Source organism: Apostichopus japonicus, chromosome 11 (assembly GCF_037975245.1).
Source record: "Apostichopus japonicus isolate 1M-3 chromosome 11, ASM3797524v1, whole genome shotgun sequence".
NCBI classification, from domain to species: domain Eukaryota; kingdom Metazoa; phylum Echinodermata; class Holothuroidea; order Aspidochirotida; family Stichopodidae; genus Apostichopus; species Apostichopus japonicus.
The window spans coordinates 5,607,267-5,633,732 of record NC_092571.1 but is presented as its reverse complement, the minus strand read 5'-3'; the positions used below and the strand labels follow the sequence as shown (position 1 = coordinate 5,633,732).

General features: G+C 36.6%; 1 protein-coding gene across 7 annotated transcripts in view; it reads left to right on the top strand.

The window, feature by feature from the left end:
- Window positions 1-13,640: 13,640 nt before the first annotated feature.
- LOC139976266 (uncharacterized) overlaps window positions 13,641-26,466 on the top strand; it is a 29,126-nt gene continuing 16,300 nt past the window's right edge. Inside the window, exons 1-7 of one of the 7 annotated variants that reach the window (XM_071984908.1) lie at window positions 13,641-14,282; window positions 17,141-17,278; window positions 18,978-19,137; window positions 19,357-19,466; window positions 19,697-19,835; window positions 20,003-20,156; window positions 23,573-24,421. In XM_071984908.1, the coding sequence (XP_071841009.1) occupies window positions 19,071-19,137; window positions 19,357-19,466; window positions 19,697-19,835; window positions 20,003-20,019 (333 nt within the window). In that variant the 5' untranslated portion in view covers window positions 13,641-14,282; window positions 17,141-17,278; window positions 18,978-19,070 and the 3' untranslated portion in view covers window positions 20,020-20,156; window positions 23,573-24,421. The other 6 variants (XM_071984910.1, XM_071984909.1, XM_071984911.1 and 3 more) reach the window with 6 other exon arrangements.

Below are 26,466 nucleotides of genomic sequence, written 5' to 3'. Positions count from 1 at the left end.
GTAGTGCAGACTCCTGTAACCTTTGGACTTGCTTGATCAGTTCCTTTTGGTATCGCTTATTCTGTTAAAGCTATACGATTTTAGCTCAACAGATCTGCCAACTGTGCTTGCAGTGGCTTTATGAATTTATCAATTTTCGTCGCCAAAACGCTAAAATCTTGCTGACATGTTCTGGGGGCTTTTAGCAGGATCATACTGGCATATCAAAATATTAGTGCTTTCTACAAATGCACTGGACTGAGAGAACTATTGGAACTCAGCAACACGGAATGCAGCACGTACATCGGTTTCGTATCGACAGTTTTGTACAGATGTCTGATCTGCACAATGAAATGATATAGGCTTGTGCATCATGATCAGAGTGCAAAAACATATATGTGTGACAGTAGGTCGATGTTGGGTACCGTAGAATGGGTTTTCAGAAAACTACCTCTCTTGACCTCAAAGGAAAGTTGACACGCATGAAATTGCACTTCCACTTCACACGATTCTGTTCTCGCCAAAGGCAATATAAGTGCTTAGTTTGTACATCAACAAAATTTCACCTATTTTTTTACAAGATTTTCAGACATTCACCTCAAATGACCTTTGAAACGTGTCCAATATAATTGGGATCTTCTAAAAAATATGGGCCATCTACATACCAAGTTTGAAATCCCTCCAAATTATCCCTTCCTATAAGCAGTTTACATGTTTGTACATCAACAAAATTTCACCTATTTTTTTGCAAGATTTTCAGACATTCACCTCAAATGACCTTTGAAACGCGTCCAATTTAATTGGGATCTTCTACAAAATATGGGCCATCTACATACCAAGTTTGAAATCCCTCCAAATTATCCCTTCCTATAAGCAGTTTACATGGCTTTTAGTTTGACCTCAAATGACCGTTGACCTCCACCAAAGCAATAGGAGACTTCCCAATATGGGTTACCCACATGTAGAGTATGAGTTTAATACAAGCTTCAATTATTGAGAAATCGTGTTTACAAGAAAGTTTCACAAACACACACACGCATACACCCAAACCCACACAATCATCCATCCCACTGATTTCTTCAGCCTTCGGCAAGGAATGAAAAAGAGGCTTGTTTCTGGATATAATACGCAAGAGAACTACAACAACTGGAATACAATGACACACACTTTTCTCTTTTCTTTTCTTTTAATATCAAACCAAAAATATAGTATATAGGTAAAAATACATGAGGTACACAAAGTATGAATATATTGGGTAAGAGAAAAAATGTGATAAGGAGCTTGAAAGAAACTTGATTGAAATGCACTGTAAGAGTCATTACAATCCCAGCTGCCTATGCACTCCACCCACCTCAGAAGACTTAATAATAGTAATAATGATGATGACGGAGATGACGATGATCATACTAATAATAATTGTGATAATGATAATAGTACCACGGCAATAATAATAGTAACAACAACAACAATAAAAATAAGAATGATGACTCACGATAATAATAATAGTAATAACAACAACAGCAACCACATTAATAACAATAAGAATGATGACGATGAATAATTATAATAATAATAAAAGGCATTTATACATAAGTTGCTAATGGATTGGAAGTAATACACTTTGCATTGAATTCTTGCCTTCATGAATAAAATAAACAAATAATTAGGAAGCAATACAATATATTTTGTACGTTTCACTAAGTTACAAAACAAGAAAATCAACAAATGTTCATAATTTCTGCATTCAATTTCATATGATAAAATCATGAAGATACATGGAAAACAACTTTTTTCACTTTGGTTGACATGTACTAGAGCAGGGTTGTCCAACCTACGGCCCGCGGGCCACAGTCCGGCCCGCCGCAGGGTTGCGTCCGGCCTGCCATAGATGCTCTACGGTGCGAAATTTTAGTGAGCAGATTTATTGATAGCAATTTGAAGCTATATAATCAGTCATTCGAACCTTCTGGGTCCAAAATATGTGCATACAGGTCAGTTTGTGTGACACTCTCTCAGCGGAGGTAGCGGGGCGGCTGAACTTTATTCATCTGTTTTATCAGGAAGGAAAATATATCAGTGCGCTCCACGCGCAGTGCTCACATTTTGTTGCCTTGGGCATAGGGTTCATGCGGCCCCTCCTTCATCATAATCATTCCATGTGGCCCTCCTCATGTGGCCCTCCTCAGTGGCCCTCTTCTGCAAAAGGTTGGACAAGGTTGGTACAGGTACTAAAGCCTAAATCCCCTTTAGATGACGGTTCGACCATGACATGATTTTTTTCACAAAGCAGGCTGTTGCCTCAAATATGGCGAATTTCAATAATGCTGGTGTTTTGCGACTAGTAATTGTCATGAGTGTAAGAATGATGGTACATATATGAAAATCATACAACTTATCATTTTCCATTTTGATGTTTTTTCATAATCCAAGTCCAACAGCCAACACCCCTCAGGTTTGCTCTATACATGCTGTCGGTTAAGTACAACTCTGCAAAGCACAAGGTTACTGAATGTGTCCCACTCCCACCACTCTTCAATAGAAAAGAAACACACACACACACAAGAATAATGCGTGAGCTAAGAACTCATTGAACATTCATAACTACTTACATGTCTCATTTACAAGTGAAGTTTTAAACGGGTGGCAAACTATAAATTATTGCTCATTCTTGAACAGTGACTGAAAGATAAAAGAAAAGGTTCACAGATTGATAGCAGACATAACTAGGTGCTGTAAATTGTTAACTGCCTTGGATCATCTTATTGAATTAGTGGTATCTAACTCATAAGGAATTCACATTACATACCAGATACACAACGGTAGTCACATTGGCAATAGGATGAATGACAGCTTGTACTAAAGAGGTTGAAGTTCACTTTCCAATTATTCTTTGATGATTGCCTGTCAAAGGCTGTCATGCAGGGATGATGCTCTCAGTTCCCTTACTGAAAGAAAATCGACCTGAGGTTTTTGGGACTCTCCCAGCAGTTAGTAGTAGTAGTAGTAAGTTGAGTCTCGTCTATCCGACATGCTCAATGATTAACCTCCGCCACGTATCAAGATCTTGCGCAAGGTTTATTGCTTCCTCGAAATTGTTAATGTTAACGTCCTTTAATTGCGACTTTATCTTTCCAAGCAATGTAGTCACAGGCCTTCCTACTGGTTAAGCAGTATGTCTCAGTGCTTCTCTTAAAGCAACCTTTGCTGGAGCGTCCTCCGGATGTCTTGCTACATGACCGAAAAATCTCAATCTTCATGTGCGACTATGGATGACCAAGGTGTTCGGTTGGTTTCATTGTAGAGCTCATCGTTTGATAACCAATTATTACTGGTCCATTTAATGTTGAGTATATTACGAAGTAGTCTCTTTTGTAAAGTGTCAATTTTGCGATCAAGATCCTTCGTTGTGCCCCACAGTTAGCAATTGTAAAAAAAAATACCCTTTAATAAAACCTCGAAAATCATAAGCTTAATGTTTCGGCTTTTTGCTCTTGAAAATACTTGACAGTGTGTTGAAAGCACCGTTGGTTATACCAATTCTTTGGTTAATATGGTTAAAATAGTGCGCTTGCACTGTGTCCTTGTGGTGAACCAATGTTAGTGTTTAAAGAAAGTCCGAGTTTGCCCTCTAGTTTGACGGTGTAGGAGACGTTATTGATTAGCAGTGATATCAGGTGAAGTTCGTTGTTGTCAAGAATCTTTTCTAGGTCATTAAGCAAGGATCCTCTTTAAAAGCGAAGAGGAGTTCAGCTGTGCAACGTCCTGAAGTGTAGGCAGTTTGGGTAATGGGGAGGATATGCTCATCAATTGACGGACGAAACCTCCTGGCCACACAAACTGCAAGAATTTTCCTTAGTGTTGATAATAAAATGACTGGTCTTAGGTTTTCTGGTGGACCTTTGGTCTTTCCAGGTTTTTGGATAGGAGGAGGATTCATTGTTTAATTTCAATTGGGAAATCTCCTGATTCGGCTATACTATTAAAGATATTTGCTATGTGTTTGTGGGTACATGGGGCATATTTGAGATGTTCGGCTGTGACCTTGTCACAACCTGGGGTCCTATTAATTTTAAGGATGAGACTGCTTGCTTAATTTTCATCATGTTTAGGTTTTCTGGAAACACGTTTGGTTTGGGATCTGGGATATTGCAGTTAAAAGTCCTTTCAAAATGTTTGCTGATTTCTTTAATTTTTGCGTCGGTATCTCCTATGTGTTTATCGCCAATTTTAACTGTAATGGGGTCTCTCTTTACTTTTTGTTGTATTTTTCTTATTGCTTTAAAGAAACGGTGGGAGTCAACCTTACAGTATTCAATTTCGTCAATTAATTTTTGTTCATGGGCATTTTTGACTAGAAAATGTTGTTGTTTAATTATGTTGTTCCTTTTAGTTTTTTAATTCTCTCTTTTGATCAATATCTTTACAGTTGTCAATTTGGACTCTAAGGTCTTTTGTCTCTTGGATAAGCTTGCTATTTTAGTATTATTAAAACATACTTTTGTGTTGGTGGATTTAAGTTTTGTTTTTTAAGTTTAATTTTTGTTCATGGGCAGTTATGACTAGAAAATGTTGTTGTTTAATTATTTTGTTCCTTTCAGTTTTTAATTCTCTCTTTTGATCAATATCTTTACAGTTGTCAGTGGCGTAGGAAGGTACTTTTGAGTGGGGGGGCTGAAGACTAATGGCCGGCCTGGGGGAGGGGTCTAAGGGGAGGGGGTGTCCCCCTCCCCTTTGGAATTTTTTTGCATTTCCAGGTGGCCTCAGATGCAATTTGGTGCAATATAGCACACTTCAACACCCACTCCATTTTGTAAATAATTTTGCATTTTCACCTAGCCTTATATGCAATTTGGTGCTTCAAATGAGATTTTTTTTCTCATTTGGAAATGGTAAAGGGGTTTTCTGACTTGCTGAGCGGGGGGGGCGGAACGATACTTCCGCCCCCCCATATTTTTCACTGGGGGGCTGGCGCCCCCCAGCCCCCCCGGTTCCTACGCCCTTGACAGTTGTCAATTTCGAGTCTAAGGTCTTTTTGTTTCTTGGTTAAGCTTGCTATTTTAGTATTATTAAAACATACTTTTTTTGTGGTTGGATTTAAGTTTTGTGCATTGTCTAAACAAATTGTTGACAGCTTATTCCAATAAGTAGCAGGTGATTGGGAAAATTGGTTTGGTTTAATGTCTTACATACATAATGATTATAGTCAATTTTGTTTGATTTAAGATGGCCGGAATTACTCCTGTCAACAGTCTTATTGACTGGATAAATTTGTCTTCTTGTTGAGCTATTTAGGGTGAAACTACTTACAATGATTTTGTGATCAGTGTTAACATGAAGGCCATTATAGGCTCGAGCATCGATATTAATAAATTTGAAGTTTAATGGGGCTATGATATAGTCAATTTGGCTTCTGATAGGGTTTCTGTAAATATTAGGTATAAAATTACTTGTATAGGTGTTGATATGCTCAAGTTTGTGTTTGTAGAATGTATTACATACGTATAGATTGTTACGCACAATTAGGTCTGTTAAGAATTCACCATTAGTATTCATATTGCCATTGGTGTATTTCTAATATGTTTAGGAAAGAAAGGATTTGATGAGCCAACTTTTGCATTGAAATCACCACATAATAACTTCTTTTTTATTGACGGTATTTAGTAGATCTTCAAAATTTTGGTAAAATTGTTCGGTTTCTTCAGGATTCTTATAAGTTATTATTGATGTAGGGTCATATGCATTAATAATATGTAGTGGGTGGACTTTTTTATTATAAGTTCTATAAATGGTCAACAGAGCAAGGCGATCGGATATGGGTTTAAAAACACAATCAGTTCTCTCTTAACAAAGAAACGTACATGGTGATCATAGGCGTAGGTGCCTCATTTTGAATTGGGGGGCTGTAACGACTTGCCCGTAAAATATAAGCAAAATTTTTCGCGCCCCGCAGGCTCAACATCTTAATGTTCATATCATATAGGCATTCATTGGTTATTACATCACATGCAACATGCAAAAATTTTGCTTATATTTTCTGTGTTATTTCACTTCCATATTGGTTACAATTATTGGGGAAGTCGTTACATTAAAAAGGATAACAATAATATCAGTTTAACCATTGAAAAACACATTACAAATTATTCTTCTTTCATTAGGTGCCCGAAAATTTCTCAGCATATTGCCTGAATTTTCACCGAAAAAAATGACAAACACACGGCAGATTTTTCTTTTTTCAGTAGGTGCCCGAAAAATTCTCAGCATATTGCCCGAATTTTCACCAAAGAAATAAAAACACACTGCAAATTTTTCTTCTTTCAGTAGGTGCCCGAAAAAATATCAGCATATTGCCCGAATTTTCACCAACAATTTTGGTTGGGAGGGGCTGCAGCCCCCCCCCCCCCCGCCTCCTTCGCCTATGACCGTGATATGAACAGTTACTGTAAGTCAAAAGGCTAAAGGTTGAGAATTTCATTGGTGTTCTTGCTGTGGGTAGGCCTATGTGAAATAATATCTATGGGAGCAAGATTGGATAATATTAAAAGTTCTCCTGGATGTCCTCATGGTTAATCCATGATCATATGGCTTTAAGGTGCTACTCATGAAAAAATAGAATACTAAACTAATCAAGTTCTCAAAACAGTGCAAATGCTTAAATGAAACATTTGGTAATATCTCACCACTCTTTTTCACAATGATGAACATGCTATATTTCACGTCAACTAATGATCATATTGAAAATAACTGAAACTGTTTTATAGAGTTACAGTACTCTATCCTAATAGAAAACTAACCTGAATTGTAAAAAGCTATCCTCAAAATATGTCACTCAGGAAGGGTTGTTTTCTGGGAAGGGGGGGGGGTCATTAGCTCATACTGTTTAAGATGTACATTTCTTTCCAATGTATTAAGCATATGGTTACATTTCAAGTGATTGTGATACCAAGCAGCCAGCATTCTTCATCAGTCAAATTACACATGGAGCCACTGAAGGAAGTGATACCATGACACTACTGTACATGCTACCAGTTGCTTATTAGCCAACTTAATAAATAAACCAGTCATCACAATATTGCATATGACCTGGATTTCAACAAATCTATTTGACTTTGATGTTATAAATTGCAAACGTCTTTTCACCTTGGTCTTTTCTTTCCACAGAATTTGTTTCATGAAATTGATAGGTTAATTATATGGTTACAATATCCATTAAACCACTGTGGGTGATATCAGTTACAATAAGGGCATACCTGCCCCCTCTCCCTTCCCCCTGCATCCTTCTGATTGCTTACCCAGCAGGCAAATATGTTGCTGTCTGGAATATTGGGTATTAGGTCCATTCGACTGAAACAACCAGTTTGGTTATCGCGTAGGTAATCCGGATTATCATCCTGAACAGCCATACGGTTCTGGATATTCCTGAACTTTAATCAGGGTAGCCATATGAACATTCACAAGTCATTCACATGCTCTGAGATCATTTCTCATGTTTTGGCTTTTTTCGTGACTCCTGCTTCAGGGTATTACACAAATTTTGCCAAACATTACCCATGAAATCATGAGTATGAAGTATTGAATTCAATGGATTTTAATTATTTCTAGAAGTTTATGCTCTTATATGCTATGAGGATGCTGTGATGGATGGCTTGTTGTCAATTAGCAAGGAACAAATTAAAATCATGACATAAACACGATCATTTCACATACTGAGAGATGCCTTGTACTTACTGTGTTGGTCAGGAGAGGAAATCCATGGATATATTACCTTCATGTGTAAATTAAGTCTCTATTTTTGCATTTCATCTTTGTTTTGTGATTTGCTTGTAACCCTATCAAGAACATTGTTTCCCAGAAGACATACTGTGTTAATGCTTCTAATTGGCAACATCTCTCAGGTTTAGTCAGATACCCCCTCCACCTCCACCCTAAGTACTAAAAACTGCTGACTGACAGGTGGTGGTTCCCAGTGTCAGCTACTATAGAATAACAATACTTGTCCATACTTTTGGGGGTATTTTGGCACAGAGATTAGTAAAACTTTTGGCTTAAAAATTTTCAAAAAGTACATTCCTGGAGATTGGTACTCTCCAAATTGTTCTCAGAAATTGTTAAGGAACACACAAGACAACTGATTGTCCCAGTTAGGAAAAACAAGGGTTGTAACTAAAACAGTTTAAGAATTTTGACCAAAGGTGACCATATTTGAATATCTAGCATATTTGGGACCAATACAGCATACCTTTAAGAGGAAACCCACCTGGCATTAGTGATTTACTTGAAACCCTCTCAATGCATGTCTACTTTTTATACCGGGCCTCTGCATTGCCAAAACAATTCACCTATTAACTTTTTCCTTGCAAGAATATAAGGAAATTCCAAGAGACCTTTACATAGCCACAGGAACAGGGATACCATTTTATATGTTTATTATGCTGTACCCAATTCCCACCCCACTCCCTTATCACATATTGTCATTTTCTATTAAATTACCAAGTGATAATTGAAGTTGAAGTCTCCTTTTTACTGGACAACATCATACTCACCATTTACAGAAGTATTACAGACTCACTTACTATGCACAACATATACCATACAGTATGTGAATATGAATCAAATTATTCATAAAGTACCTGCACTTTTTGAGGTAATGTTCCTCCACAGGCTCATGTATGCTGTGTCCACCACTTTCCATTTATCAGTTTCAGCATTAAACACTTCTGGGGTGGTACAGTGCCCGAAAATGGACAAAATATGGACAGATGATAAACATGATTCAGTGACTAATGCATGTCCTCAATTGAAAACTGGGAAACACAGAATAGCAAATAATAAGTGGGAGAAATTATGGAGGACATTATACAAGATGCACATTGTTCATGATAACTTTATTTGGGGTGGTGAGCTTGTAAAGTTAAGCACAAAGGATTACAAGGGAAGATATGGGTTTATTTCCAGTCATCTAATGGTATTTACGAACACTTTGGCTCTACTGTACAAGATGTGCTCGACATCATCCATTGTTAGCTAAGCCATACCAACATGCTGTAATATTTGCTTAGTTCAACAATATGCACAACTTTTTTGTGTCTGATGAGAAACGTATGCCTATGTGTGTAATAAAGATTTCATTTTAAACTTATGGGCCTACAGAGCATCCGGTGGGAAACTTCAGGTCCACTTACTAGAGACATTTCCATACACATGGCTTATGGTCATAGGCGTACAGAACATTTCAGTTTGGGGGGCCGAACTTTTTGTGCCTGAAAGTTCCGTGACACTATCTAAGCGGAGCGCCACCATCGGTTGGCGCGTAGCGTACAAGAAAATTTTTGGCAAACAATGCCTCTCAGATTGCCGGAAACGGCACTTCTGAGGCCTTGCAAGTTGCATATAAACATTCTTTATTTTATAATCTCACGTTTTAGAAATTTACACTTCCCCAAAAATTTGGTAAATTAGAAGAAGAAAAAATGGTAACATCACTTTGAAGGGGAAAAATGGGACAGTATATTTTTTAAGCTCCTATTTAGTTACCTTATTTATTATTTTAACACAGTACTCAGCTACTTCCAGGAAAACATACATTGTTCAACGACACGTAGGCTGGATAATGTCGCTGTGTCGGGTGAGACTGCAATTTGTCTCACAATAAAGTATAAAATATAACAAAGAATATGATAAACCTGCACTCCCCCCCACCATCCATGAAAAAGAAAATGTTTCTTATAAACACTCATGTTGGGGATCTCCAGGTCAAGGGCGGCGGAAGCACTTTTAATCTGGGGGGGGGCACCGACATCAAAGGGCACTTTGCAGAAATTCGATTGGACTGATGCAGCCTTATATTTAGTACTCTTATTGCATTATCATATTTGTGTATACACATCACTCCATCAATGCCCCCCCCCCCCAAAGGAAAATATGCATACTAGCACTGCAATATCCAATGCGCAAATTGGGAAACCAAGAACAATTTTTTCTTTTGAGACAAAATGAGGTGAAATCATGCTAGTTGCTAATGTAGGAATCTTCCGAATTAGAGTTTTTTTTCTTGTTAATATCTTAACAAATTTTTTCCATTCGAAATAGCTTTGAGTTTGCCCCACAGAAATTCATTAAAAGTCACGGGCTTAGCCAGGATTTGCAAAGTTGTATGCACGACTATCTGAGCGGAGTACCACCATCGGTTGGCGCAGAGCGTACTAGAAAATTTTTGGTTTTACAAACCCCTCAGATGGCTGGAAACGGCCCTTCCCGAGTGTTCATTATGGTTCCCTGGCCTCTTGCTAACTTGAGGCACCTCAATTTTTATGTAGAAAAAAGGCACATTTTAAACCTGAGGGGGGCACGTGCCCTCCCCCCCCCCGGTTCCGCCACCCTTGGGCCAGGTAAACAATTGACTACTTAGAAAATAATTGATCATGCAAAAAGCGTGGTAGCCCAGATGAACTGCGCTTACGGTGGTGTTACACGGAAATATTCGGGCATCATGATGCTAAATAAAGAAAAACATAGAATTGTCGGGCAAAAATTTGAAAAAGATTCGGGCAAGCTACTGCATATTTATATATAGATATATATATATATATATATATAATATATATATTACTTGAGGACAAGAAATTCGGGCAAAAGTCCTGAAAAATTCGGGCAGCCTAAGAGGATAAAAAAAAAGTCCTGAAAATTCGGGCAGCCTAAGAGGAGAAAAAATATATATATATATATATTTTTTTTTTTTTTTCTCCTCTTAGGCTGCCCGAATTTTTCAGGACTTGTGCCCGAATTTCTTGTCCTCTGGAAATTTGGGGGGCAGTTTGCCCCCCGCCTCATACGCCTATGCTTATGGTGGATAACCAGTTTGCTAAAACTGTTCTTTCCTTTATTAGTTATCTGTTCCAGTAGTTCCAAAGTATGAGATGGCACCTTCCAAACATGTTTCCTTTTAATATTTTTTGTTGTTGTAGTTAGCTGCCAAGCTAACAACTCATTTGGAGTTTTTCATTGGAACACAAATGGATGGGCTATAATGAAGTCATGATTACTTTAAGATTACCCCTACCATTACCATTGCTGTGTATAGTGATGGACACTAAAAAGCGAGATTATCACAGAGAAATTCCTATGTAGACAATGTGAGAAAGTTCAACAAGAGCTTTGCCACTGAAAGCTCCTATAATGCCTCATTATGGTGCCTTCTTGACCTTCTTGGAAACTGTTTGGCTGTATGATATCTGTTGATGGAATTGAACCACCTGCTGAACTAATTCTGCATCACCAGAACAGATTATATAATTGCCTAACAAATTTCCAAAAAGAAAGAAAATCAATTTGTTCTGTTACTAAACACTTGCAATTTTAAAAATGAAGTCCAATTTTGGAGTTGAAAGTCCAAAATCAAATCGTCCCTCAATACAATTACCACACATAGGGAATGAACCTATGGAGAAACATCAGAATATGATAAATCAATCATGGATATAGAGTAAATCTCCACTTTTTGGAATATACATTTACAGCCCACAGAGTTTGAGAAGACTTCATTAGGGGAAGGATAATCTTGTGCAACCTGTAAAAATGTTTTTTTTTTTGCAGACAATGTTATTCATGGCCAACCACAAATTTGCAACGAATATTATAACATGTAGGCCTATTGAGGTTCATGAGTTTACAGTTGGAGACCATTATATTTCAACATCTCAAACAGACCATTGTTTGTCTTCAAATCTACCATATTTCTGAAATATCCTGGGGGAATAGGACCAATTAATGACCTCTTTTTGAACAAACAGGGCTGGAGAAGAACATGTATAGCCTAGACCTACAGGCCTGCCTGAAAGATCCACACGAATCTTCAACAAGTCCCTCATCATGAGTTTCCTTTTCAGATAATTAGGTCCAGGTGCCTAACGAGCTGTAAACGTTAACATTAAGTGTTAGGCCTTTGCCTAATTTGTTCTTAAGTTAGGGCCTAGCCTTCTCACATCTCAGTGTCTACCTTGAACTTGAAGTCAATATAACTTAGGCCGACATTGTTCTGTGCAAATCCGACCGCTTTTACTTTGTATTCCTCAGCACAGTCACCCGGCGCACATGCATTGCGTTCATATTAAAAAATAGGAACTGAAGGATTCACTTTGGTTCAACATAATAAAGTGTAAGGTATCGGCCTTGGCTATTACTATTATACTAATACTAACGTAATTTCTTGTACACCACCGAAGGTGGCACTGAACTCCTATTAGAGTCTATTTTAATCTGCCCGGATGTTCTCCTTCAGGAAAATTGCAAAAATGCAGTAGGAGAACATCTTTTTTATACATTAGCAATCATGATCTAGTTTCTTGTGGCTTGCATGTTGGAGAGCACGAACGATAGTACATATGGTGTCAAAATTGAGACGATTTTAGGCCTCCCGGGGCTGTGTACGAAAATTGAGTTGAGTGAAGAGGTTTGTTTACAAGAAACCGAAACTTCCGTCTCGGATAGCAAAAGCACTACATGGTCATGATACGGAAAATGGATGGTGCCATGAAAGGCCAACTTGTCAGCTATCCGGTGATGTGTAGCGTTTTGCTAGTAAGAAATTCTATCAAGTCTTAGGGTCCTATTTCTTTTGTGACTTGGTGTGTTACTCATGGGCTTTCAATGGGCGAATGTTACCTGAAACTGGGGCCGGCATAAGTTTACACAAGGACGCAGACATGTTGTTTATCCAGGAAATGCCTGTGATTGGCTGAAATCTATTTTCATTGGCGCTAACACTCTGTGACAATTTTGTGCTGGTTGTGGTAGCTACCGTTTTACATGTAGGTGTATTGTATCGGGCGCTGTGTGTGACAAAATTATACACCGAATATATTGGTTATAACTTCTCATATATAATAGCTATTCCGTAATATGTATATGTTACCAATACCAATATTAAGTAAGTAAAACTTTATTTCTCCAAAAAGGAAATTTGTGTACTCTCACTACAAAACAATAAAACGGATATCAAATGTAAATAATTATTATGTAAAAATGTGGGTGTACATAATACGATAGAAAGGATAATAAAAATTAACTTAACAGAGTATCTTTAAATAGCTTCATTGCACGAGGAATAAAATAATCCCGGTGTCTGTTGGTTTTTAGTCCCGGAAGACTCAGTCTACCAATGCCTCTTGTCATTTGACTGTCATGCAGTTGATCATCGAGAGGGTGGCTAGATTCATCCCATATAAAGTCCAATTTAGATTGAAGAAGACAATATTAGACCGAAACCACTCAATTATGTAAAGGTTATGCATTACCTATTTATATTTTCCAAAACATATGTACAATAATAACTTATATATATATTTTCCTGTAATCATCATAGGCCTGTAAGTGGTATCGCATACGGCTCTGCGTATAATTTTGTCAAGTTCGGCGAGTGCATATTATACACATAATGGTTATGAGTGCAATAGTGCAAATATTTCATGAGTTGAAAGACGAGCAATTGACCAATCAAATGGCCAGAATATAATTAGGTGTTGTATAATATAGGTTATAACCATGCGAACAGCATACGAATGGGCGGTGTCAACGTTTGGCACTAGAACACATGGGCGGGGATTATGCAAATGTATAAGCACGTATTGGCTGAAGCAATGTCATTGGTTCTGTGCCAGCGCGCGGTACGGTACAGTAGTTAACAAGTATTATATTGGCATATAGCCAACTATGTAGCAACTTCACCATTCTTCTAAAACCAAAATTGAATTTCTGAAGGTATTTTACGACTTTGTTCATGGTTTTACAGGTGTTCCACATGGCAATGTCATCGGCAAATTGGCTAACTTTTGAACTGGAGATGCTATTGTTTGGAAGTCGTTCATATATAAAGAGTATAAAAGATAGCTTTGTACAGAATTAAACCTTGGGGGGTTCCGGCTTCCAGAATAAAAGGATTGGAATGCTTAGTATTATAGACAATTTGCATATACCGATCGTTTAAATACCAACAGAGGAGCCTGATAATGTTAGTTGGGAAGTTGCACTTGAAAGAGTTTATACCGGAGACCATTATGGCATGTTTTGTCAAAGGCTTTTTCGGCGTCAAGGAGGACTGCCGCTGAGTGGAATTTGTGTTTAGAGCCGATTTTCGTTCCTTCAGTTAGTCGAGCTTTTGGATTTATTGTTGAATTGCTGGTTCTGAATCTCCAGCCTGAGATGGATTGAAATGATTTTGGCTCTCGATGTGGCTTCTTAATATATTATCTAGAACCTTTTCAAAGACTTCCGAGAGCTGAGAGGAGACTATTCGGCCTGTAATTTTCAGGGTTTGTGAGAATTTTGTTAGGTTTGGGGATAAGCATGGTGGTTGTGGGAAATAGCCAGTTCTGAGAATTTCGTTAAGAGCTGTACACTAAGTTTAATAAGATTGTCGGGACAGTTTTTTTAGCATATACATTAAACCATTTTTGCCAGAGGAAGATGTAGTTTTTGACAAGTTAAATGCTAGTTTCCACTCGTTACAGTTGATGGGCTTAGTGAGAGGAAATTGGTCATTTAGGGTACCGTTAAGATGAAAAGCGTTCGTATGGACAAATTTATCAATTTCTTGTTTGAAAAGGGTATTGAAAATTGCATCGCAGGGGATTGTAAAAATATTTTTGAAGGTGGATGCGAAAAGGTGAGTTCTGTCATCTAGACCTTTAATTATCTATTAGTAATTAGTTCTCGTACCTTAGTTGGCGTTTTAATAGGGTTGAGGATCGCTTTAACTTTTCCAAAATTCTAATTCTTTGTTTTCTCCTAGACTTAATTATATTAAGAATTTTATTAGGGGACCAAGTGTGTTCTTAACGACTTTTTTAAGTGGACAGTTTTATTATAGCTATGCATACTACGAACAAAATCAGGGAGGCTTTTTAACATCCGGGACACTTTGGAGGTGAAACAGTTTGTAACGCATGCCTTTCACAAACGCTGGGATATGGTTTTTCTACACTTGATTAAACCATAACTTTGCTCTGATGTGGCTTGAAAAATCCCCATATTGGTTAGAAATTATCCTTTTAAACATTTCTGATAGTAATCACACCAACTTTATTATTGTGAGAGATTTTTTTCATGTCAACTTGGCCTAGGTCTTGGCTTGCCTAAGAAAGGTGTTGCTAGCCTATACTCATAACACACTACTACTACTAGCTCAAGAAGTACTAGTAGTATTAGCGCTAAAAGGCAACTGTACATGGGCTAGTCCCTAACTTGAATGGTTCCTAAGTTAGTCCTAAGGTAGATGCCATTTCTCTGGCTGGGATGAGATGTACCCAGCTAGACTACAACACTTTTAAAAACAAGCAAATGCAAACGTATCTCTTATTCTTAATATTCATGAGCCATCTTGTTGGGGATACTTTGGCAGATGCAACAATTCAGATAGTGCGGGTAATGTAGAGCTGATCTCAAGCAATGTCAGTTGGATAGTGCTTTGCACACCTTTATAGCTAAGTTTATGAGAAATATGCCAAAATCCTTTTCTAAATTGCTGTACCTTTACAACAATCATATGATGTTAATGTACTAGAATGTACGTTTCGTGACAATGAATACCTTGAGTCATTCAGATATCTCTCTTATTGTTTTATATTTTATACTATTACATCATTTGATATGACATTTCATCAAACTTTCTAGTACTTGATACGTTTTGCAAAATTTGCAGGTTTTCTCCAGCAACTAACATCCAAAAAAGAATCCTGCAGCCACCAACAACAAACCAACCAGGGAGTTGTTATGGTTCCATAACAACTCCCTGAACCAACTCACCTGCCTTGTTCTTTTATGTATTATCATTTAGATTGTTTCTATAATAAATTTATTAAACATCTTCCAACATTAACAAATGATTTGGATGTTGTATATGCTTTGTTTTCTAGAAAATTTTAAATTAGATATTGTTGTCATTTGAAAAGACAGTTTGATTACTCTTTTCTGTGTTTTTCTATTGCAGTCTTTCCCTAGCCAGCATCCACTGCAACTGTCTTGGCATTCTACCATGTTACAACCACCAAACAAACCAACAACCACACCAGCCAGTCTTTTACCACCAGCATTGCTTGTATTTTTGTACGTTGTTTGTTTGATGTATGTTTGTTTGTTCTGTCTTGTGTAGTTTAATATGTTAAATCCAATCAAGCTTTCTTTTTTTTGTTAATAGGAATAAGACAAAGATGACTACAACAACAATGTTGGTGGTGGTGATGGTGATGAAAGAGGACAAGGACAACAAAGGTCAGCAGTGAACACAAAAACAACAACAACAAAAGTTGGTGGTGGACACAACAACAACAAAGTGAGGTGGTGGACACATCAACAAAAACAACAACAACATCAAAGGTTGTGGTGATGCGGAGGAAGACAGAAGGTTGGCAGTGGTCACAACAACAAAGAGGTTGTCGAGGAGGACCACAACAAGGTTTGTTTAATGTTTGTTTGTTGTTTGTTTGTTCTATGTAATGTTGTTTTATGCCCAATCCATTAAGCTTTTTTTTTTCTTGTTAATAGGTCTAAGACGAAGTTGGATACAACAACAACAACAACAAAAGTTGGTGGTGGACAAAGACGTTGTCGAGGAGGACCACAACAAGGTTGTGTTTGTTCCATGTTTGTTCAATATATTATTGAAGTTTTTATCATGTTTGCTTTTAGTTTCTTTGTTCTATGTTATGTTTCTTCTTTGTTTGTTTGATATGTTTTTTTGTTGTTCCTTTAGTGTATTTTTGTTTGTTTTTTGTTTAATGTATGTTCTATGTAATGTTGTTTAATGCCCAATCCAATTTGAGCTTTCGTTTTTTTCTTGTTAATAGGTGTTACATGAAGTGGACTATGACAACCGAAGTTGGTGGTGGATACAAACAACAACAACAACAAAGGTTGTGGTGATGCCGAGGACCACAAAGGTTGGCAGTGGACACAACAACAAATAGGTTGTCGAGGAAGACCACAACAAGGTTGTTCAATTTATCGTTGAAGTGTTTTCGTGTTTGTTTGTTCTATGCTACGTTTCTCCTTTGTTTGTTTATTGTTTGTTTGTTCTACGTTTTTTGTTTGTTTGTTTTTACTGTTTGTTTGTTCTATGTAATGTTGTTTAATGCCCAATCCAATTTAAGCTTTCTTTTTTTCTTGTTAATAGGTGTAACAGGAAGTGGACTACGACAACAACAACAACAACCAAAGTTGGTGATGGACACAACAACAAAAACAACAACAAAGGTTGTGGTAGAGCCGAGGACCAGAAAGGTTGGCAGTGAACAAAACAACAAAGAACAAGGTTGTGTTTAGTATCATTTTTCATGTTTGTTTTTAGTTTGTTTGTTCTACAATGTTCTGTTTCTTCTGTTTGATATGTTTGTTTGTTTGTTTGTTTGTTTGTTTGTTCTGTGTTTGTTCTGTGTTTCTTCTATGTAATGTTGTTTTATGCCCAATCCAATTAAGCTTTCTTTTTTTATTGTTAATAGGTGTAAGACGAAGTTGACAATAACAACAACAACGGCAACAAAAGTTGGTGGTGGACACAACGACAAACAACAAAGGTTGTGGTGATGCCGAGGACCACAAAGGTTGGCAGTGGACACAACAACAAAGACGTTGTCGAGGAGGACCACAACAAGGTTGTGTTTGTTCCATGTTTGTTCAATTTAATATTGAAGTTTTTATCATGTTTGTTTTTAGTTTCTTTGTTCTATGTTATGTTTCTTCTTTGTTTGTTTGATATGTTTTTTTGTTGTTCCTTTAGTGTATTTTTGTTGTTTTTTGTTTGATGTATGTTCTATGTAATGTTGTTTAATGCCCAATCCAATTTGAGCTTTCGTTTTTTTCTTGTTAATAGGTGTTACATGAAGTGGACTACGACAACAACAACCAAGTTGGTGGTGGACACAAACAACAACAACAACAAAAACAACAAAGGTTGTGGTGATGCATAGGACCACAAAGGTTGGCAATGTTTGTTTGTTGTTTATTTGTTTTATGTAATGTTGTTTAATGCCCAATCCAATTTGAGCTTTCTTTTTTTTTCTTGTTAATAGGTGAAGTGGACTATGACAACCGAAGTTGGTGGTGGATACAAACAACAACAACAACAAAGGTTGTGGTGATGCCGAGGACCACAAAGATTGGCAGTGGACACAACAACAAAGACGTTGTCGAGGACGACCACAACAAGGTTGTGTTTGTTCCATGTTTGTTCAATTTATCGTTGAAGTTTTTTCATGTTTGTTTTTAGATTGTTTGTTCTTTGTTTGTTTGATATGTTTGTTTGTTGTTTGTTTGGTATGTTAGTTCAATGTTTGTTTGGTTTGTTTATTCTATGTAATGTTGTTTAATGCCCAATCCAATTTAAGCTTTCTTTTTTTCTTGTTAATAGGTGTAACAGGAAGTGGACTACGACAACAACAACAACAAAGGTTGTGGTGGTGTGGAGGACGACAAAGGTTGGCAGTGGACACAACAACAAATAGGTTGTCGAGGAAGACCACAACAAGGTTGTTCAATTTATCGTTTTTTCGTGTTTGTTTGTTCTATGCTACGTTTCTCCTTTGTTTGTTTATTGTTTGTTTGTTCTACGTTTTTTGTTTGTTGTTTGTTTTTACTGTTTGTTTGTTCTATGTAATGTTGTTTAATGCCCAATCCAATTTAAGCTTTCTTTTTTTCTTGTTAATAGGTGTAACAGGAAGTGGACTACGACAACAACAACAACAACCAAAGTTGGTTATGGACACAACAACAAAAACAACAACAAAGGTTGTGGTAGAGCCGAGGACCAGAAAGGTTGGCAGTGAAGAAAGCAACAAAGAACAAGGTTGTGTTTGGTATCATTTTTCATGTTTGTTTTTAGTTTGTTTGTTCTACAATGTTCTGTTTCTTCTCTGTTTGATATGTTTGTTTGTTGTTTGTTTGTTCTGTGTTTGTTCTATGTAATGTTGTTTTATGCCCAATCCAATTAAGCTTTCTTTTTTTATTGTTAATAGGTGTAAGACGAAGTTGACAATAACAACAACAACGGCAACAAAAGTTGGTGGTGGACACAACAACAAACAACAACAACAACAAAGGTTGTGGTGATGCCGAGGACCACAAAGGTTGGCAGTGGACACAACAACAAACGTTGTCGAGGAGGACCACAACAAGGTTGTGTTTGTTCCATGTTTGTTCAATTTATTATTGAAGTTTTTATCATGTTTGTTTTTAGTTTCTTTGTTCTATGTTATGTTTCTTCTTTGTTTGTTTGATATGTTTTTTTGTTGTTCCTTTAGTGTATTTTTGTTTGTTTTTTGTTTGATGTATGTTCTATGTAATGTTGTTTAATGCCCAATCCAATTTGAGCTTTCGTTTTTTTCTTGTTAATAGGTGTAACAGGAAGTGGACTACGACAACAACAACAACCAAAGTTGGTGGTGGACACAACAACAAAAACAACAACAACAACAAAGGTTGTGGTGGTGTGGAGGACGACAAAGGTTGGCAGTGGACACAACAACAAATAGGTTGTCGAGGAAGACCACAACAAAGTTGTTCAATTTATCGTTGAAGTTTTTTCGTGTTTGTTCTATGCTACGTTTCTCCTTTGTTTGTTTATTGTTTGTTTGTTCTACGTTTTGTTTGTTGTTTGTTTTTACTGTTTGTTTGTTTTATATAATGTTGTTTAATGCCCAATCCAATTTAAGCTTTCTTTTTTTCTTGTTAATAGGTAACAGGAAGTGGACTACGACAACAACAACAACAACAACCAAAGTTGGTGATGGACACAACAACAAAAACAACAACAAAGGTTGTGGTAGAGCCGAGGACCAGAAAGTTTTGCAGTGAACAAAACAACAAAGAACAAGGTTGTGTTTGGTATCATTTTTCATGTTTGTTTTTAGTTTGTTTGTTCTACAATGTTCTGTTTCTTCTGTTTGATATGTTTCTTTGTTGTTTGTTTGTTCTGTGTTTGTTCTATGTAATGTTGTTTTATGCCCAATCCAATTAAGCCTTCTTTTTTTATTGTTAATAGGTGTAAGACGAAGTTGACAATAACAACAACAACGGCAACAAAAGTTGGTGGTGGACACAACAACAAACAACAACAAAGGTTGTGGTGATGCCGAGGACCACAAAGGTTGGCAGTGGACACAACAACAAACGTTGTCGAGGAGGACCACAACAAGGTTGTGTTTGTTCCATATTTGTTCAATTTATTATTGAAGTTTTTATCATGTTTGTTTTTAGTTTCTTTGTTCTATGTTATGTTTCTTCTTTGTTTGTTTGATATGTTTTTTTGTTGTTCCTTTAGTGTATTTTTGTTTGTTTTTTGTTTGATGTATGTTCTATGTAATGTTGTTTAATGCCCAATCCAATTTGAGCTTTCGTTTTTTTCTTGTTAATAGGTGTAACAGGAAGTGGACTACGACAACAACAACCAAAGTTGGTGGTGGACACAACAACATAAACAACAACAACAACAAAGGTTGTGGTGGTGTGGAGGACGACAAAGGTTGGCAGTGGACACAACAACAAATAGGTTGTCGAGGAAGACCACAACAAAGTTGTTCAATTTATCGTTGAAGTTTTTTCGTGTTTGTTCTATGCTACGTTTCTCCTTTGTTTGTTTATTGTTTGTTTGTTCTACGTTTTTTGTTTGTTGTTTGTTTTTACTGTTTGTTTGTTTCATATAATGTTGTTTAATGCCCAATCCAATTTAAGCTTTCTTTTTTTCTTGTTAATAGGTAACAGGAAGTGGACTACGACAACAACAACCAAGTTGGTGGTGGACACAAACAACAACAACAACAAAAACAACAAAGGTTGTGGTGATGCATAGGACCACAAAGGTTGGCAATGTTTGTTTGTTGTTTATTTGTTTTATGTAATGTTGTTTAATGCCCAATCCAATTTGAGCTTTCTTTTTTTTTCTTGTTAATAGGTGTTACATGAAGTGGACTATGACAACCGAAGTTGGTGGTGGATACAAACAACAACAACAACAAAGGTTGTGGTGATGCCGAGGACCACAAAGGTTGGCAGTGGACACAACAACAAAGACGTTGTCGAGGACGACCACAACAAGGTTGTGTTTGTTCCATGTTTGTTCAATTTATCGTTGAAGTTTTTTCATGTTTGTTTTTAGATTGTTTGTTCTTTGTTTGTTTGATATGTTTGTTTGTTGTTTGTTTGGTATGTTAGTTCAATGTTTGTTTGGTTTGTTTATTCTATGTAATGTTGTTTAATGCCCAATCCAATTTAAGCTTTCTTTTTTTCTTGTTAATAGGTGTAACAGGAAGTGGACTACGACAACAACAACAACAACAACCAAAGTTGGTGATGGACACCACAACAACAACAACAACAACAAAGGTTGTGGTGGTGTGGAGGACGACAAAGGTTGGCAGTGGACACAACAACAAATAGGTTGTCGAGGAAGACCACAACAAGGTTGTTCAATTTATCGTTGAAGTTTTTTCGTGTTTGTTTGTTCTATGCTACGTTTCTCCTTTGTTTGTTTATTGTTTGTTTGTTCTACGTTTTTTGTTTGTTGTTTGTTTTTACTGTTTGTTTGTTCTATGTAATGTTGTTTAATGCCCAATCCAATTTAAGCTTTCTTTTTTTCTTGTTAATAGGTGTAACAGGAAGTGGACTACGACAACAACAACAACAACCAAAGTTGGTGATGGACACAACAACAACCAAAGTTGGTGATGGACACAACAACAAAAACAACAACAAAGGTTGTGGTAGAGCCGAGGACCAGAAAGGTTGGCAGTGAACAAAACAACAAAGAACAAGGTTGTGTTTGGTATCATTTTTCATGTTTGTTTTTAGTTTGTTTGTTCTACAATGTTCTGTTTCTTCTGTTTGATATGTTTGTTTGTTGTTTGTTTGTTCTGTGTTTGTTCTATGTAATGTTGTTTTATGCCCAATCCAATTAAGCTTTCTTTTTTTATTGTTAATAGGTGTAAGACGAAGTTGACAATAACAACAACAACGGCAACAAAAGTTGGTGGTGGACACAACAACAAACAACAACAAACAACAAAGGTTGTGGTGATGCCGAGGACCACAAAGGTTGGCAGTGGACACAACAACAAAGACGTTGTCGAGGAGGACCACAACAAGGTTGTGTTTGTTCCATGTTTGTTCAATTTAATATTGAAGTTTTTATCATGTTTGTTTTTAGTTTCTTTGTTCTATGTTATGTTTCTTCTTTGTTTGTTTGATATGTTTTTTTGTTGTTCCTTTAGTGTATTTTTGTTTGTTTTTTGTTTGATGTATGTTCTATGTAATGTTGTTTTATGCCCAATCCAATTAAGCTTTCTTTTTTTATTGTTAATAGGTGTAAGACGAAGTTGACAATAACAACAACAACGGCAACAAAAGTTGGTGGTGGACACAACAACAACAAACAACAAAGGTTGTGGTGATGCCGAGGACCACAAAGGTTGGCAGTGGACACAACAACAAAGACGTTGTCGAGGAGGACCACAACAAGGTTGTGTTTGTTCCATGTTTGTTCAATTTAATATTGAAGTTTTTATCATGTTTGCTTTTAGTTTCTTTGTTCTATGTTATGTTTCTTCTTTGTTTGTTTGATATGTTTTTTTGTTGTTCCTTTAGTGTATTTTTGTTTGTTTTTTGTTTGATGTATGTTCTATGTAATGTTGTTTAATGCCCAATCCAATTTGAGCTTTCGTTTTTTTCTTGTTAATAGGTGTTACATGAAGTGGACTACGACAACAACAACCAAGTTGGTGGTGGACACAAACAACAACAACAACAACAAAGGTTGTGGTGATGCATAGGACCACAAAGGTTGGCAATGTTTGTTTGTTGTTTATTTGTTTTACGTAATGTTGTTTAATGCCCAATCCAATTTGAGCTTTCTTTTTTTTTCTTGTTAAGAGGTGTTACATGAAGTGGACTATGACAACCGAAGTTGGTGGTGGATACAAACAACAACAACAACAAAGGTTGTGGTGATGCCGAGGACCACAAAGGTTGGCAGTGGACACAACAACAAAGACGTTGTCGAGGACGACCACAACAAGGTTGTGTTTGTTCCATGTTTGTTCAATTTATCGTTGAAGTTTTTTCATGTTTGTTTTTAGATTGTTTGTTCTTTGTTTGTTTGATATGTTTGTTTGTTGTTTGTTTGGTATGTTAGTTCAATGTTTGTTTGGTTTGTTTATTCTATGTAATGTTGTTTAATGCCCAATCCAAGCTTTCTTTTTTTCTTGTTAATAGGTGTAACAGGAAGTGGACTACGACAACAACAACAACAACAACCAAAGTTGGTGATGGACACAACAACAAAAACAACAACAACAACAAAGGTTGTGGTGGTGTGGAGGACGACAAAGGTTGGCAGTGGACACAACAACAAACAGGTTGTCGAGGAAGACCACAACAAGGTTGTTCAATTTATCGTTTTTTCGTGTTTGTTTGTTCTATGCTACGTTTCTCCTTTGTTTGTTTATTGTTTGTTTGTTATACGTTTTTTGTTTGTTGTTTGTTTTTACTGTTTGTTTGTTCTATGTAATGTTGTTTAATGCCCAATCCAATTTAAGCTTTCTTTTTTTCTTGTTAATAGGTGTAACAGGAAGTGGACTACGACAACAACAACAACAACCAAAGTTGGTTATGGACACAACAACAAAAACAACAACAAAGGTTGTGGTAGAGCCGAGGACCAGAAAGGTTGGCAGTGAAGAAAACAACAAAGAACAAGGTTGTGTTTGGTATCATTTTTCATGTTTGTTTTTAGTTTGTTTGTTCTACAATGTTCTGTTTCTTCTCTGTTTGATATGTTTGTTTGTTGTTTGTTTGTTCTGTGTTTGTTCTATGTAATGTTGTTTTATGCCCAATCCAATTAAGCTTTCTTTTTTTATTGTTAATAGGTGTAAGACGAAGTTGACAATAACAACAACAACGGCAACAAAAGTTGGTGGTGGACACAACAACAAACAACAACAAAGGTTGTGGTGATGCCGAGGACCACAAAGGTTGGCAGTGGACACAACAACAAAGACGTTGTCGAGGAGGACCACAACAAGGTTGTGTTTGTTCCATGTTTGTTCAATTTATTATTGAAGTTTTTATCATGTTTGTTTTTAGTTTCTTTGTTCTATGTTATGTTTCTTCTTTGTTTGTTTGATATGTTTTTTTGTTGTTCCTTTAGTGTATTTTTGTTTGTTTTTTGTTTGATGTATGTTCTATGTAATGTTGTTTAATGCCCAATCCAATTTGAGCTTTCGTTCTTTTCTTGTTAATAGGTGTTACATGAAGTGGACTACGACAACAACAACCAAGTTGGTGGTGGACACAAACAACAACAACAACAACAACAAAAACAACAAAGGTTGTGGTGATGCATAGGACCACAAAGGTTGGCAATGTTTGTTTGTTGTTTATTTGTTTTATGTAATGTTGTTTAATGCCCAATCCAATTTGAGCTTTCTTTTTTTTTCTTGTTAATAGGTGTTACATGAAGTGGACTATGACAACCGAAGTTGGTGGTGGATACAAACAACAACAACAACAAAGGTTGTGGTGATGCCCGAGGACCACAAAGGTTGGCAGTGGACACAACAACAAAGACGTTGTCGAGGACGACCACAACAAGGTTGTGTTTGTTCCATGTTTGTTCAATTTATCGTTGAAGTTTTTTCATGTTTGTTTTTAGATTGTTTGTTCTTTGTTTGTTTGATATGTTTGTTTGTTGTTTGTTTGGTATGTTAGTTCAATGTTTGTTTGGTTTGTTTATTCTATGTAATGTTGTTTAATGCCCAATCCAATTTAAGCTTTCTTTTTTTCTTGTTAATAGGTGTAACAGGAAGTGGACTACGACAACAACAACAACAACAACCAAAGTTGGTGATGGACACCACAACAAAAACAATAACAACAACAACAAAGGTTGTGGTGGTGTGGAGGACGACAAAGGTTGGCAGTGGACACAACAACAAATAGGTTGTCGAGGAAGACCACAACAAGGTTGTTCAATTTATCGTTGAAGTTTTTTCGTGTTTGTTTGTTCTATGCTACGTTTCTCCTTTGTTTGTTTATTGTTTGTTTGTTCTACGTTTTTTGTTTGTTGTTTGTTTTTACTGTTTGTTTGTTCTATGTAATGTTGTTTAATGCCCAATCCAATTTAAGCTTTCTTTTTTTCTTGTTAATAGGTGTAACAGGAAGTGGACTACGACAACAACAACAACAACCAAAGTTGGTGATGGACACAACAACAACCAAAGTTGGTGATGGACACAACAACAAAAACAACAACAAAGGTTGTGGTAGAGCCGAGGACCAGAAAGGTTGGCAGTGAACAAAACAACAAAGAACAAGGTTGTGTTTGGTATCATTTTTCATGTTTGTTTTTAGTTTGTTTGTTCTACAATGTTCTGTTTCTTCTGTTTGATATGTTTGTTTGTTGTTTGTTTGTTCTGTGTTTGTTCTATGTAATGTTGTTTTATGCCCAATCCAATTAAGCTTTCTTTTTTTATTGTTAATAGGTGTAAGACGAAGTTGACAACAACAACGGCAACAAAAGTTGGTGGTGGACACAACAACAAACAACAACAAACAACAACAAACAACAAAGGTTGTGGTGATGCCGAGGACCACAAAGGTTGGAAGTGGACACAACAACAAAGACGTTGTCGAGGAGGACCACAACAAGGTTGTGTTTGTTCCATGTTTGTTCAATTTAATATTGAAGTTTTTATCATGTTTGTTTTTAGATTGTTTGTTCTTTGTTTGTTTGATATGTTTGTTTGTTGTTTGTTTGGTATGTTAGTTCATGTTTAATGCCCAATCCAATTTAAGCTTTCTTTTTTTCTTGTTAATAGGTGTAACAGGAAGTGGACTACGACAACAACAACAACAACAACCAAAGTTGGTGATGGACACAACAACAAAAACAACAACAGCAACAAAGGTTGTGGTGGTGTGGAGGACGACAAAGGTTGGCAGTGGACACAACAACAAATAGGTTGTCGAGGAAGACCACAACAAGGTTGTTCAATTTATCGTTGAAGTTTTTTCGTGTTTGTTTGTTCTATGCTACGTTTCTCCTTTGTTTGTTTATTGTTTGTTTGTTCTATGTAATGTTGTTTAATGCCCAATCCAATTTAAGCTTTCTTTTTTTCTTGTTAATAGGTGTAACAGGAAGTGGACTACGACAACAACAACAACAACCAAAGTTGGTGATGGACACAACAACAAAAACAACAACAAAGGTTGTGGTAGAGCCGAGGACCAGAAAGGTTGGCAGTGAACAAAACAACAAAGAACAAGGTTGTGTTTGGTATCATTTTTCATGTTTGTTTTTAGTTTGTTTGTTCTACAATGTTCTGTTTCTTCTGTTTGATATGTTTGTTTGTTGTTTGTTTGTTCTGTGTTTGTTCTATGTAATGTTGTTTTATGCCCAATCCAATTAAGCTTTCTTTTTTTATTGTTAATAGGTGTAAGACGAAGTTGACAATA